Source organism: Atractosteus spatula, chromosome 6 (assembly GCF_055471065.1).
Source record: "Atractosteus spatula isolate fAtrSpa1 chromosome 6, fAtrSpa1.hap1, whole genome shotgun sequence".
In the NCBI taxonomy this organism is placed as follows: Eukaryota; Metazoa; Chordata; class Actinopteri; order Semionotiformes; family Lepisosteidae; genus Atractosteus; species Atractosteus spatula.
The window spans coordinates 38,479,023-38,494,120 of NC_142711.1; the positions used below are offsets into that span (position 1 = coordinate 38,479,023).

At 42.0% G+C, this 15,098-nt stretch overlaps 1 protein-coding gene across 1 annotated transcript in view; it reads right to left on the minus strand.

The window, feature by feature from the left end:
* Positions 1-11,622: 11,622 nt before the first annotated feature.
* Positions 11,623-15,098, minus strand: part of mmp16a (matrix metallopeptidase 16a (membrane-inserted)) — a 53,991-nt gene continuing 50,515 nt past the window's right edge. Inside the window, exons 9-10 of the mRNA XM_088918757.1 lie at positions 14,802-14,917; positions 11,623-13,650 (exon numbers count right to left, since the gene is read on the minus strand). Coding sequence (XP_088774883.1) covers positions 13,316-13,650; positions 14,802-14,917 — 451 coding nt within the window. The 3' untranslated portion in view covers positions 11,623-13,315. The remainder of the gene's footprint in view (positions 13,651-14,801; positions 14,918-15,098) is intronic.

The window sequence follows — 15,098 nt, forward strand, 5'->3', positions numbered from 1 at the left end:
GGATGAGTATAGAAAGAGAAACAGAATCAGAAGCTCCCAGAAGATCGTTAGTGACTTTGACCAGGACAGTTTCTGTGCTGTGAAGTTGACAGAAGTCAGATTTGAAAAGGTTATTTGCTATGAGGTGGTTATGCAACTGAAATGTGAAAGCACATTCTAGAATTTTTGCAAGAAAGGGTAAGTTGGAGATGGGTCGTAAATTGTTAAGATTGTTGAGAGCCATATTAGGCTTTTTTGGCACGGGGGTAATGGCAGCAGTTTTGAGGACTGTTGGTACAACACCAGTGCTCAAGGATTCATTTATAATATTGAGAACAATGGGACAGAGAGAAGAGAAACAGGACTGAAATAAAGTGGTGGGAATGGGATCTAAAATAGATGTGGTGGGTTTTATGTGTGTAACTAGTTTATTGAGGGATGCTGGGTCAAGAAGAGAGAGGTTAGAAACCAGAAAGGTTGGATAAGGAGGGAGGAGGTATGGAGATGATATGCATAGTGGAGAGAATGTGATGACAGATGTTGTTGATCTTGGAGCTAAAGAAATCTAAGAATGTGTTGCGATGAGGCAGGTAATGTGGTGGGGGCAGTTTGGCTTTAGCAAGCTGTTGATGGTGGAGAAAAGGTGTCTAGGGTTGTTATGGTAATTTTCAATGATGTGAGAGAAGTAGATTGATCTAGCAGACTCTATTGTAACCTTGTGTGTAACCAGGTTTTGGTTAAGCACAGAAGGTCCAGTTTTTTTTCTGTGATAATGTCACATAAAAGATATAGCATCTGTAGACATAGCACTACAGAGATAGGGACTGTAGTGGAATAAACATAAGCACCAGGGGAAGATCTGAATGGCTAGTCAAGCAGTCAAGAGGTCGTATTACTGAAGAGTTTTCGACACAGTCGGGCTACCTGGGTCATACTTGGTAATACACACCAAAGAATTAGGAAAATCCAAGAATTATAGCTGGGGGAACTAACAAGAGTAAGAGCCAGGGAAAATTCAAAACAGTAGAGAAGCTCCAAGTCTAGGAAGCACTTGCTAAGACTGAGCACTGCAATGCTGCTGAAGCTAGAATAAATGCCTTGCAGAAACAAGGTAAGTGCTATTAATTAAATGCCGATTGCACTGATAGCCTGCCCAACCATGTTGCCGAGGGACCAGGCTGATTGGAAGGTTGGTTTGGCTGGTTTGGCTGTTGACATGGTGTTGCAGGAGCTTGAAACTGCACTTGTAATGTGCGAGCATTACAATACTGTATTACATAAGGTGACGGTATAGGTGTGGATTTTGTTAGATTTGAATTTGGCTATTCACAGCAAACCCTTGCGAATGTTTACACCTTACAATACAAGAATAGCACACATCACTGATCTGCTCTAATTTCTTCCTTTGAGTGATATTAATTCATTCATTGCATGCTTACTAACTCATGCATTCAACAGAGTGAAAAAGTATTGCTGAGAGGTATTAAAGAAAATTATGGTTGTAAAGAAACCAGGAAGTATGATATTTGTAGTATAGCAGGTTGGGAGAAGTGGGTACGATTGTCCTCCAGAATTTCTGTTTAAAACTCCATTAATTGCAGTCTGAAATTGTTTCCCTCCCTTCAAAACAGGTTAACCTGGACCTACTGTATATACTTAAAATTAGATTAAAGATGTGAATTTTCTGTTAATAGATAGATCACACATTTAAAGGTATATACTGTAACACTTTATATTGAGATTCAGGGATACAAAATAGACAACTGGTTCGTGATGTGACTCTTTCATAAGAAAAAAGAGCAATCTCTCTCTGCTGCTGTCATGTTATGGCTCTAGCCAGAGCCCTGGAATGAGAAATGTGGACTGAACAACCAGATTGTTAGTAAGAAGAGTAAAAACAGAGGTGTAGGCAATGAAAGTTGTACTCAGTATCATGATTAATGGCAGCAATTTTAGAGAAACAGCTGTGCAATTAAGGTAGGTTTCATCTCCCAGTGCCACCCTAAGATCTAATGTGTCTGGAAACAAGATTTACTTCAATGTGTGTAGCTGACATCGCTTCCTTGAGTTGTTCCTTGAGTCAAATCAAGCTCAAGAGAATTGTGACTGCAGAGCTATCTGATTCAGAAATGTATAGAACGTTTCTGTTTGCAAAAGAGCTTAAAATCATTCATGATGGAAATACTAGTGATTTTCATTTTCTTACTTGCTGAAAGGCATAAAATTCAAGCTTTTATTTGCAAAATTAAGAAAAAAAATAATGGAATATTTTATTCTGTCAGTGGGACCTAAAAGACATTTGAAATAAAACAACAAGTATGACCATATGAATGGATTAAATCATAGAATCACTTATTTAATTTGTCCCATTATGCTCTGCAGAACTGTTTTGCCAAAGGACTAATGATAGCATTGATCTAGATCACTTCAAGTGTGAATCTTTAATCTTCAATTTATCTACCACATCACAAAATCAAGTTTTCATCATTGTTTTATTAAAGGCAAATTTAAGACTGTAACGCTTTATTTGAAAACTAAAATTCAAGATTGGTGAATACTTTGTGAAAATTGGGAATAATTCAGTTGAATCAGGTTAAAAAAGAAAAATGGGGGGGTGGGCAGTATGGTGGCACAGCACTGAGGCCTTGGTAATTCCGGACCTGGGGTGCTACCTGCAGGAGTTTGTACTGTATGTTCTCCCCATGTTTAGGTGGGTTCTGGTTTCCTCCCACAATCCAAGGACATGCTGGTAGGTTAGTAGACTTCTGGAAAAAATGGCTCTAATGTGAGTGAGTGTGCATGTTTGTGTTTGTGTGTGCCCTGTGATGGACCAGTGTAGATATGCTGTAGGCTCCATGGATGTGGATAAGTGATTATTGAAAGTGATGGGATGATGAAGAGTTATTATAGGATGTAGTTCAGAGCAAAGACAGGTTCTATCTAACAAAGTGAGCTTTGAGCAGGTGGGAAATAGATACAGTATACATGTAGGAGAAATGGAGAGTGGGCACAAAAGTGGAGGAATAAGAAGGGTGAGGAGAGGCATAGGTAGAGATAAAAGACTGAAGATAGGTTGAGTGGCACAGCAACAGTGAGAACAGCTACAGGGATCCAGTGGAAATACTGGAATAATGGAGTAGCAACAGAAAAGAGAAGGTGAGAATTCTGGATGTACTGGAATTTGCAGATGACATTTGCAGATAGTTACAATAGAGCATTGACGGACAGCGATCTTTAAATCATGCCACAATTGTTTGATTGGATTTAGGTTGGGTCTCTGACTGGGCTATTCAAGGACATTTATCTTTTTGTTTCTTAGATACTCCAGTATTGCTTTGACTGTGTAATTCAGATCGTTGTCATGCTGAAAGGTGAACGTCTATTCAAGTTTCAGCTTTAGGTTTTCCTTAAGGACTCTTCCATATTTTGATTACTTTTATCCTGACAAATGCTCCAGTCCTGGCCAATCCTCATAATACGATTCTGCCACAAGCATGCTTCATAGTAGGGATGGTGTTCTATTGGTGATTGTTACGATCCCTGCCTCCCGGCAACGGAAGAGGCAGAAGTAGGCGTAGCCTTAATCCATCAGTTTACCTATCAGTTTTCCTATTCACTACCACACCCCCGTCTCATCCTACTTAAACACCTGTCTTTCCCTACCTCCTTGCTCAGTATTGGTTTTCCTTTCGAGCTTCCTGGTTGCGCTACTCCTACTACTACCTTGTGTCCTTCTTGGTTTTCGGTTTACGTTTTTTTCCCCTTTTGACTACGGTTTTTCGGATCACGGATTGGCTTCGTTACTCACGCTCTGTTTTGGATCTCTGGCTTCCCCTGGACTATCGGATTGCTCTATTGTCTACGGTTTCGGATCACGCTTTGGCTACGGTAACTCGTTCCCTTTTGGATCTCTGGTTTCCCCTGGACTCTCGGCTCGTTCCTTCGACTACGGCTTTCTTTGGATCACGGCTAGGCTTTGTCAGCTCCTGCAAGTGGGTTCATTCACTGGTTTCGGTTTCACTTACCGAATCCGTATCAGAATACTGAGCCACTTAACATGGACCCAGCGGAGCAAGAGGAGATTTGCTCGGTTTTGGATCAGCACTGGCAAGCCTTACTCCAGCTACAGGCTTCCGTCCAACAGATATCCGCGCACCTGTCGGCAATGCCGCCCACCGGCAATCGAGTAAGCAACGCTGGAGCTGCCGCTTCGGCTCCGCCCCCGCCAGCTCCTACACCTGCCCCTCGACCTCTTCCACTAACTCCACCTGACAGGTTTGACGGCAACCCTACGAAATGTCGGGGCTTCTTAGCACAGTGTGCGCTGGTTTTCAGGCTCCATCCGGAAACTTTTTTTTCTCCTCAGGACAAGATCGCCTTCATAGTTTCACTGTTAACCGGCCGCGCTTTGGAATGGGCTACTGCCCTGCTAGATCGCTGGGCTCCTGAAGATCAGGATTATGATCTCTTTTTAGGAAAATTTAAGGGGATTTTTTGTCGTCCCTTGGATGGTCAAGACTCCGCCTTCCGCCTCTCCTCCATCCACCAGGGCCGCCGGTCTGCACAAGATTATGCTATAGATTTTCGAGTAGCAGCAGCAGAGACTCACTGGGATGATGAGGTCCTTATTTTTCTTTTCCGTCAAGGACTTAGTGAAGAAATAAAGGACCACCTGGTAAATATGCCGCAATTGGGCAGAACCTTGGTGGAAGTAATTTCCCAGGTGTTGGAATTAGAACTCAGAATTCGTCAAAGGAGTACTGAAAGATCTCAGACACCAATACTAGAGGCTCCTCGGCCATCACCTACCAGAACTTTAGACTCAGAACAACCTATGGAAATAGCCCGCACCCGGTTAACCCCTGAAGAACGAGAGAGACGCCAACGAGAGGGTCGCTGCATGTACTATGGGAAATTAGGACACTTTAAAGCTCACTGCCCTGCTTCATACTCACCCTTGAGGCGCCGCCCACCTTCTCAAGATCCTAAGGTGAGTGAGATAACTCAATCCCCTCAGTTTTCCTCAGGATTTTCTATTCTATCTACACTATTCTGGGGTAATAAAAGGAAACCTCTTCTTGCTTTTATTGACTCAGGGGCGGCAGGAAACTTTATAGACGCCTCCATCACTCGAACTTGGAACTTATCCTTGACCCTGGTGACTCCACCTCTTCGTGTTCAATCTATTGATGGTTCCCCCGTATCTCCAGGACTTATTAGGTGGCAAACTGAAATTATAGGCTTGCAGATTGGTGCCACCCATGTGGAAGACATCTGGTTTTATCTCCTTGAGACCCCAACACATCCCCTTGTACTAGGCTTTCCTTGGCTACAACAGCATGACCCTAACATTTCTTGGTCCCGTAAAGAAATTTTAGCTTGGGGACCCAGATGTATTAGAAATTGCTGTCATCTACCCGTAAGAATTGCACTCACGGCGACGTCCCCTTCTGGTGTTCCTACCATACCCCCTCAATATTCTGATCTACAGGAAGCATTTAATGAGCAGAAGGCCTTGGCCCTCCCACCTCATCGACCATATGATTGTGCCATTGACCTTTTGCCAGGTACTATCCCTCCTAAAGGTCGTATTTTTCCGCTCTCCAATTCTGAATCTGAGGCCCTGAAAGTTTACATACAAGAGTCTCTGAAGGCTGGACTTATACGTCCATCCACTTCACCTGCATGTGCCAGTTTTTTTTTTGTGGAAAAGAAGGATGGTGGGCTCCGTCCCTGCATCGACTATCGTGGCCTTAATGAGATCACAATCAAGAATCGGTACCCTTTGCCTCTAATTCCAGCAGCACTTGAGTCTGTGCATGGGGCCAAGATTTTCACCAAACTGGATATACGAGTGGCCTATAATCTAATCTGCATTTGGGAAGGGGATGAGTGGAAGACGGCATTCATGACAAACCATGGACATTACAAATATTTGGTCATGCCTTTTGGTTTGGTTAATGCCCCAGCAGTGTTTCAGTCTTTTATTAATGACATTTTTCGTGATCTCCTACAAAGATTTGTCTTGGTTTATTTAGATGACATTCTAATTTTTTCTAATTCCTTCCAGGATCATGTTCTCCATGTCAGAGAAGTACTCTCCCGGCTCGTTAAGAATAAACTTTATGTCAAACTGGAGAAGTGCACCTTCCATGCTTCGAAGATTCATTTTTTAGGTTACGTCATCTCTCCAGTGGGGGTGGAAATGGATTCCAGTAAAGTCTCTGCGATTACTGATTGGCCCACACCCAAGAATCTCAAACACATACAACGATTTCTCGGCTTTGCTAACTTTTACAGGAAGTTTATTCGAAACTTCAGCTCGCTGGTCACTCCAATTACCTCTTTAACTCGAAAAGGACCAAGACAAGGTAAATGGACCCCTCAAGCAGAAGAAGCATTTCAGCGCCTGAAACACCTCTTCACAACAGCCCCCATCCTAAAACACCCTGATCCTACTTTGCCTTTTGTGGTCGAAGTGGATGCTTCTGGCCATGGTGTGGGTGCTGTTCTCTCTCAACGTCATGGAGAAAAACAGATTCTTCACCTCTGTGCCTTCTTCTCTAAGAAGTTATCCCCTGCACAGATGAACTATGACGTTGGTAACCGTGAGCTCTTGGCCATTAAGCTGGCATTGGAGGAATGGAGGCACTGGCTAGAGGGTGCTCATCACCCATTTTTGATTTACACTGATCACAAAAACCTGGAGTATCTGCAATCGGCCAAACGTCTTTGTCCTCACCAGGCTAGGTGGTCCCTTTTTTTTACCAGGTTTAATTTCCTTATCACCTACACTCCAGGTTCTAAGAACATCAAAGCAGACGCTCTCTCACGGATCCACGACCCTCCTGAGGCCGAATTGATTCCTGAACCCATCATCCCTTCTGGTAAGTTCCTGGCAGCTGTAAGATGGGACATTGAGGTAATTGTTCGACGAGCCTTGGTAGGACAGACGGTACCTCCTCAGTGCCCTCAGGACAAATTATTTGTCTCTAATCCAGTCAGATCTGCAGTTTTACAATGGGGACATGACTCCCGTTTCGCTGGACACCCTGGATTCCAGCGTACCTTGGATTTCATCTCCAGAGACTTCTGGTGGCCAACTATGGCCAAGGATGTCAAGGAGTATGTTCAGGCCTGCTCTATCTGTTCTCAAATGAAGTCTTCCCGGATGAGGGCGGCAGGCCTTCTTCAACCCTTACCCATCCCTGACCGTTCCTGGACCCACCTCTCAGTTGATTTTATTACTGACCTTCCACCTAGCCATGGACACACGACTATTATGGTAGTGGTAGACCGCTTCTCCAAATCTGCTCATTTTATTCCCCTGCCATCTTTACCTATAGCTCGAGAACTAGCAGAATTGTTCGTACTGCATATCTTCCGACTGCATGGCATCCCTAAAGATATTGTTTCAGATAGGGGCCTTCAGTTTGTCTCCCGATTTTGGAAGGCCTTCCGTAAGTCGCTGGGCGCTTCAGTTTCACTTACTTCAGCTTATCACCCTCAGGCCAACGGTCAGACGGAACGCATGAATCAGGAACTGCTGACCTACTTACGGACCTATATCTCCTCTACCCATGATAATTGGGTGTCCTTGCTTCCATGGGCAGAGTATGCACACAATTCATTGTATACCACATCTACTGGCATGTCTCCCTTTAAGTGTGCCTTAGGTTATCAGCCTCCTCTTATCCCAGACTCCCATCCCGACACGCAGGTCCCATCGGTTCAGGACTATATCACAAACCTGCAGACCTTCTGGAGGAAGGCCAAAGCCACCCTTCTTCGCACCGCGGCTCAGCAGAAGAAGGTGACTGATCGGCGCCGTCGAATCCCACCCAGATTTCGACGTGGACAGTTTGTTTGGTTGTCTACCCGTAACCTTCCTCTAAAGCAACCTTCTGGCAAGCTTGCTCCCAGGTACATTGGTCCTTTTCGTGTCCTCACCCAGATTACCCCAGTAACTTACCGGCTGGCCTTGCCTCCTACCCTTCGGATCCACCCTACTTTCCATGTTTCCCTCTTTAAGCCCTTTCGCAGATCCACCCTGTCTAAACTGCAACAAAAACCCCCACCGCCTCGAGTAATTGATGGACTCCCTGCTTACACTGTCAATAAAATCCTGGATTCCCGATGGTCTCGTGGATCCCTGCAATATCTAGTCGATTGGGAAGGCTACGGTCCGGAGGAGCGTTCGTGGGTTCCGGAGAAGGATATTCTGGATCCCAACCTCATCCAAGACTTCCACCTCAACTTCCCGGATCGTCCCGCTAGGGCATCAGGAGCCGCCCGTAGAGGGGGGGTAATGTTACGATCCCTGCCTCCCGGCAACGGAAGAGGCAGAAGTAGGCGTAGCCTTAATCCATCAGTTTACCTATCAGTTTTCCTATTCACTACCACACCCCCGTCTCATCCTACTTAAACACCTGTCTTTCCCTACCTCCTTGCTCAGTATTGGTTTTCCTTTCGAGCTTCCTGGTTGCGCTACTCCTACTACTACCTTGTGTCCTTCTTGGTTTTCGGTTTACGTTTTTTTCCCCTTTTGACTACGGTTTTTCGGATCACGGATTGGCTTCGTTACTCACGCTCTGTTTTGGATCTCTGGCTTCCCCTGGACTATCGGATTGCTCTATTGTCTACGGTTTCGGATCACGCTTTGGCTTCGGTAACTCGTTCCCTTTTGGATCTCTGGTTTCCCCTGGACTCTCGGCTCGTTCCTTCGACTACGGCTTTCTTTGGATCACGGCTAGGCTTTGTCAGCTCCTGCAAGTGGGTTCATTCACTGGTTTCGGTTTCACTTACCGAATCCGTAACAGTGATATACCAACGTGCTATACAGGCTAGATCTGTGGAGCGCTTAGGATATTGTTGTCACATTCACACTTTGATCAGTTATGGGCAAAAATCCTCTATCACTGTCAAAATTGCCATTAGCCACTTGGTAGCCTCTCTGATCAGTCTCCTTGCCTGGTCATCAACTTTGGAAAAATAGCCTGATCTAGGCAGGAGACGATTTCTTAATAATTGTTTTGACTGTGACCCAAGGGGTACTTTATTTAGGGCCTTTAAAATTTTCTCATACCCATTCTTAGATCTGTGCCTTTCCACAACTTTGTCCCTGGAGTTCTTTTGAAAGCTCCCTGGTGCTCATGGTTGAGTCTTTGCTTTGAAATTCTACAGTACAGGAACTTAAAAATTCTCCTGAAATCATGAGAGTGTAGATTTTCTATAGGTATTGTAGCATAACCTCATATGAAATTGTGAAATGAATGACATATGCTGTGGTAGAAAGGGTATACACATACACAGATCTATAATCACATGCTTTGGTCTCCTGTGAGTTAAATGAACTAATTCACTTAATAGAATAACTTACAAATTCTAAAATGAAAACATATTCGATATACGCAGAAGGCGTATCATTAAATATACAATTTAGGAAATAATCATATCAGATATCGGATGGTAATATACTGTATATGTCCTTTAGAAAAAAATAACTCCAAACATAAAAATATCTTTGCATGTTAATACCCTAAATGAACAAAACAAAGAAACCTGAAATATGTGTAGATCCATTTATTGACAGGATGATTTTCCTTAAATACAACACAATGAAACAGAGACGATGAGTACATACAATGAAAAATAGTACAAAAACCATTCTTCCCTCCCCAGTATTAAGACAGAGACAATATGAATTGCCTTTCCCACCCAAAAGGTGAAATAAATATAAAATAAGAAACACATACTGATCACTGCATAACCCTTGAGTCAATACTTGCTATGAGGCAGGGGCTGATTGAGAATTCAGGATCGTGATGTTATGCCACACAGAGAGACAGAGAGTATCCCTAATTACAAAGCCATGAAATTGAAATTGTAAACATACTCTCTTACATTTTCAGCGATGTGAAAGGTAACTGTATCAGCTCACTCTTGTTGTCTCTCTCTGGCCTTTTCTAGTCCTATGAAAACTGACACAGCAGCTGTTCAGTGGTTCAGACCCATTAAAAAGATCTATTATCTTTTTGTGCAGAATGGAAACATATTTACCTCTTCTAGTGTGCGTTTCAATGTAGTCAGTGAGTCTGAATCAAGGGGAAAAACAAAAGGAACGCACCAAATGAATACCCTTATTCATATCTGTCAAGTGTATTTTTAGCACCACTACTTCAACACCTAACATGAGGCATCTCTGGACACTGCAAATATTCCTAGAAGCAATTTACCATATGAGCATGCATTCATTTATATTACCCTAATGTTCAGAGGAAAAGTAGAGCCTACTACCTACCACAGAGCACCTGAATTGTATAATTAAATCACAGCCTTGAGAGAAAATTTTGGATTTGCATTTGTTAGTTGTTAGGTCAGTTTGTTCAGTGAACGACCTGCAGTCTGAGTCTTAAATGAAAAATACAAATATAGTCTTACATACTGGATTTATCAAATCTTTAATGCTCTGTCAAAAGACATCAGATTGGTTATGATCAACATCAATGCAGGATATACTGTATCTTTTTTAGCAAATGTATTTACATTGCTTATTTTCTTGACTGCTAACATTTAAAATATAGATTTGAATAATGCTGAAATTAAGTACCTAGGACTAACCTTCAGAAAAGTAATTCCCTTTCAAAGTATACGGTTAATTTTTGCCTCTCACATTGCCTTGTCTCTTGTTTGAATTCTTCATTCATACCACAAATTTTAATAAAAGCTTTTGGTGAATAAATAAGCATATTAGGTTGCTAGATATTTTCTAGCTCTCTGGCTGCACTGGATTATAAAATGTGCCACATGCCTGTTCCTATACAGGTCAGACATCACGTGATGTAGACATGTCATCACCACAGACAAAATAATTACTTTTTAAAAATCTGTCCCTTATTTAATCTTCTAAGTTTGAATGCAACTGTAGAGGATAAAGTAAGTAATTTATCAACAAATAACAAAGTAACAAATTCCTAATACCATCCATCAGTTTTCTAACCACTTCATCCAATTCAGGTCACATGGGGGCCAGAGCCTATCCTGGCAATCAACAGCTGCAAAGCCAGATACACCTAGATGCTAATTTTCCCAGAAGTCAATTAACCTACCACTATGTGTTTTGACTGTGGGAGGAACCAGAACACCCAGTGGAAACCCACACAAACACCATACAGAAAGGACCCCTGGTCTGGAATTGAACTCAGGGCCCCTGTGCTGCAAGGCAGCCATGCCAGCCACTGTACCACCCAATTCTTATACCCTGAAACAAAGTTACAGGTAAGTATAAAAAAATATCTGAACAACTAATGGAAAAATTCACGTGAATTATCTTAGAAAATTTCAAATGAAATATTACCAATCAGTGAAAAGTGACTGCACTTAAAAAGGAGATGTCTGTAAACTTGTATTCTGTGGAGCTAAGAGACTACTATAATCTTTACAAAATATTGATGTGCATGCTGCTTAGGCAATAGTCTCTCAAGAAAACCAGGAATGGTTTAGATTTCTAGCTTCTACAAAGCCAGAAAGCAAGCAAAAATATTTAATGCATCAGAAACACCTTAAATCTTTTAAATGTCTTTAACATCATCAATACTCAGCATTATCTGTTATACAGTACAACAAGCAAAGAGGTTCAAGGCATTTCATTCATGTATGAATCAATTTATTTATTTTCTTAGAACTTTCCATTGTAGGGTCAGTTCTGAATCTTACATTTAGTCCCCATAAATCCCCAAGTCCCCCATACCTTTGAAAAACAGACACACATTCGGACGTTGCCTGTCACACAGCAATGAAATAAGTTGTTAAGTTGCATTTTTAAGATTACAGTGACCAAACTGAAAGAAACAAGATTCCCTTTGCTATAATCAAAGACTTACACAATGTATCACGTAAACCTTGATATTTGTTTTTCCAATTTTGTTTCCACTAAGAAAAGAAATCATGAAGAAGCAAAAGTAAGGAGTACCGAACAGTTTGGACACTGAGTCTTTGCAGATGCTGTAGGCACAACTACAAGCTGCATGCCACAAGGCAGAACAATAGTCCAGATGAATGGAATAAACATTAAGCAACACCTGCAACCTGTTTAAAATGAGTTATGATCATTCCACGCGATATTCCTTTTTCACTTTCTTTTTACATTTCATAAGAGGTCAGTCCAAGCTACATGTGAAGCTTTCATGCACCTAAGCATGAAAAAAAAAGGCTAAGACCCAGAGACTGAATGAGACTGGCTGAACCAACACAAATTGGATTCTGGCAGAGAGAAGCTGAAACATGCTAGAGGCCTGTGGTCAGGATTGACCTTAAAAAAGAAAGCCTTGAAAACTTTCTAATAGCCCACTTCTTAGAATGCCACAAAGGATGTCCATTTCAAGCAAACTTGAATAACTTGCTTAACTGTTTTAACTTGGCAGAAATTCAAAGACAAGACTTGTTAAAGACATTAGCCTGTCTTAGACCCTCCATATTCCTTCAACAAAGACAGAAAGAGTTACAATAACACAATACTCAACTTAATGGCTTCTTTGCAATGTGAACAGGTTTAATTTCCTTCTTCATGGATACACTTCATTTTAAATAACAGGCTGATTTTCCCTTTTTCATGGCAGGCAGACCATGATGCCTGGGCTTTGGCAACTTGTAAACCAATGCCTATGGAGCGAGCAAACAGTAAAGAAAGAACATGGCTGTGAATTTGGACCATCAGCTCTTCGAATGAACAAACAAAGCAGTATACAAAACACAAGAAAACAAGAAGTATAATTAAGGCGGTTAAAAATATTGCAAAGAATTTTGGCCCCTGTTTTGAGACAGACTGCCACAACAGTCAAAGTTCCCAACTCCTACTCGTTGCGAAGGATCAAGAGCAGTGGAGAGAGAGAGAAAAAAAAAAGAAGAAAGCGATCCTCTTTGGAGAGAAAGCTTTTTTTTGGTCTGGGTGTTTTCCTCTTCAGAAGTAAGATGTTTAAAAGGGTATAGAAAACGTCCATAGAAATAAATTATTTAGAAAATCAAAAGGTAAAATAAAAAGTTGTTAACTTGTTAACTCCAGCAAGTTTACTAGGGCTTTGAGCGTGCAGAGGGAGTAAGACCTAGATACTAAATGGTTTTGCCAAAGAAAGATCTGATGTGACGGAGGAAACTGTGCATCATGGAAGAGTCCAACCTGAAAACCTTCCCTGTAGAGATGCACATAGCAGATGGGGGGAATAATACATCAGCCCCCGTCAGGAAAGGCAAATTCCTGCTCCGCCACTAGGTGTGGGCAGTGCTGTAGTTCGCAGGTTATGTTTCAAGATACTCCACTGCCATGGAAACCCGCCGTCAGTCACACCCACTCCTGCATTGAGCGTTTGCAGTACAGTATGTGGCGGGGAGTGCCTTTCCTTTTAAACTGAAAGATGGTGTAGACCAGCACCAGCAGACACAGGGCCAGTATGCAAGGTATGACGATAGCAATGGCCTTCACAGTGCTGGCTGTGTTGTCCAGCTTGATGACAATGTCCACATCGTCCTGCGGGGGGTGCCGCTCTGTCTCCCTCTCTGCTGAGTCGTCGCAGCCCATAAAGTCCTTGAGAATGGATCTGGGATAGCCTGGCTCCACGCGGAGATTCTGGTTGTTGAATTTCCAGTACTCTTTTCCTTTATAGAAGTATGTGAACCCTGGATTGGTAAAGGATGGAGACAAAATGCAGTTAGTTGAATGTCTGGTCATTCTATTTTAATATTAATAGAGACAAAATTTACACAATATACACAATATTGTTTTCCTTCTTTTGTTAACTCAATAAAGTGTACGTATTTATATATTCATTTCCGGACACCGTCCACAATGTAGCATTTTCTTAGAATTCATTGTATGGCACAAGTGAAAAGAAAGCTTAAAAGTCATATAAAATAATTATATAATATTACAGCAACTATCTTATAAACAGAAGAATTCACCAGCATTTCTGTCAAGAGATGAGTGCTTTGTGTCTATAATATTGCAGATGCTGTCAACAGAAGTAAGACAACAACGCTATGAATCCGATAGCATGCAGAAAAAAGAGGTCATGTAATGTAATTAACATTACTTGCAGACAATATAAGGCAATTTAGTCTACTACAATTTTGAAAATGTCAGTTTATGCTAGTAACTCTTTCAGGTGTCACTGTCCAAAATATTTCTTAAAGAAACTGAGACACCCTTCAAGCTTAGATGAATGTCTGTGCACCATTGGAAAAACTGGCAGTGATAGTAGAACATATGGTGCCAGCTTCCTTCCTGTCAGTCTAGAGGTCCTGCTGTGCTTGTGAATGTTGCCTCTCAGAATGTCCTGTCCCAGCATTTTAGCCTGTGTCTAGCTATAGGCATTCACAGACCTCACAGGCACTCACAGACCAAGGAGACTGTCTTCCAGATTTATACCAGCACACTGTACTTTCTCAGTCCAAGCCCTTACTGTTGAATGTTTCTCTATTCACTACCCTTACTTTCCTCAGGAATCACAGAATATCTGCAATATAACTCTCTACTGGGTTTATGTCAGAGGCCTATTTGTCTGTAGAAATTTTCACTGTACAATTTGAATTGTGTAGATACTATGGCCTTCCAGATGACTTAAACCCAAATAATCCTGACTGGGTTTCCAATGTAATTTAATAAACAAACAAAACAATAACAAAACAAAAGACATAACAAATGAAAAATTAAAATTGGCATCAGATGTCTGTCCCTGGTATGACCTAGAATCTTCATTCTAGTGGAAGTCTACCTGATCCCTTACTTCTACCAATGAGCTATAGTACATGCTACAAAGGACAAATCGTACCATTAACTTTATCGACAAAAGCACCCTGAGGAGAGTCTGGGATTCCTTTCCACACAGTGATGGGCTTTGGGTAGCCAGGGTCCATCGCTCTCATATCCTCATTGTACCTCCAGTACCTGTACAGCACAACAAACAGCAACACGTCAACACCCCATTGCAGTCCCCAGTTTACAGTAAGATTAAACTGCCTCAGCTGTTCCAGCTTCGTCTCTCAAGTCATTTAGGTTCCAAGCTCAGTAACACAAGTCACTGATATCTGTGAGGTCAAACATTTTTTTCTAAAACTGGTATTCTCCA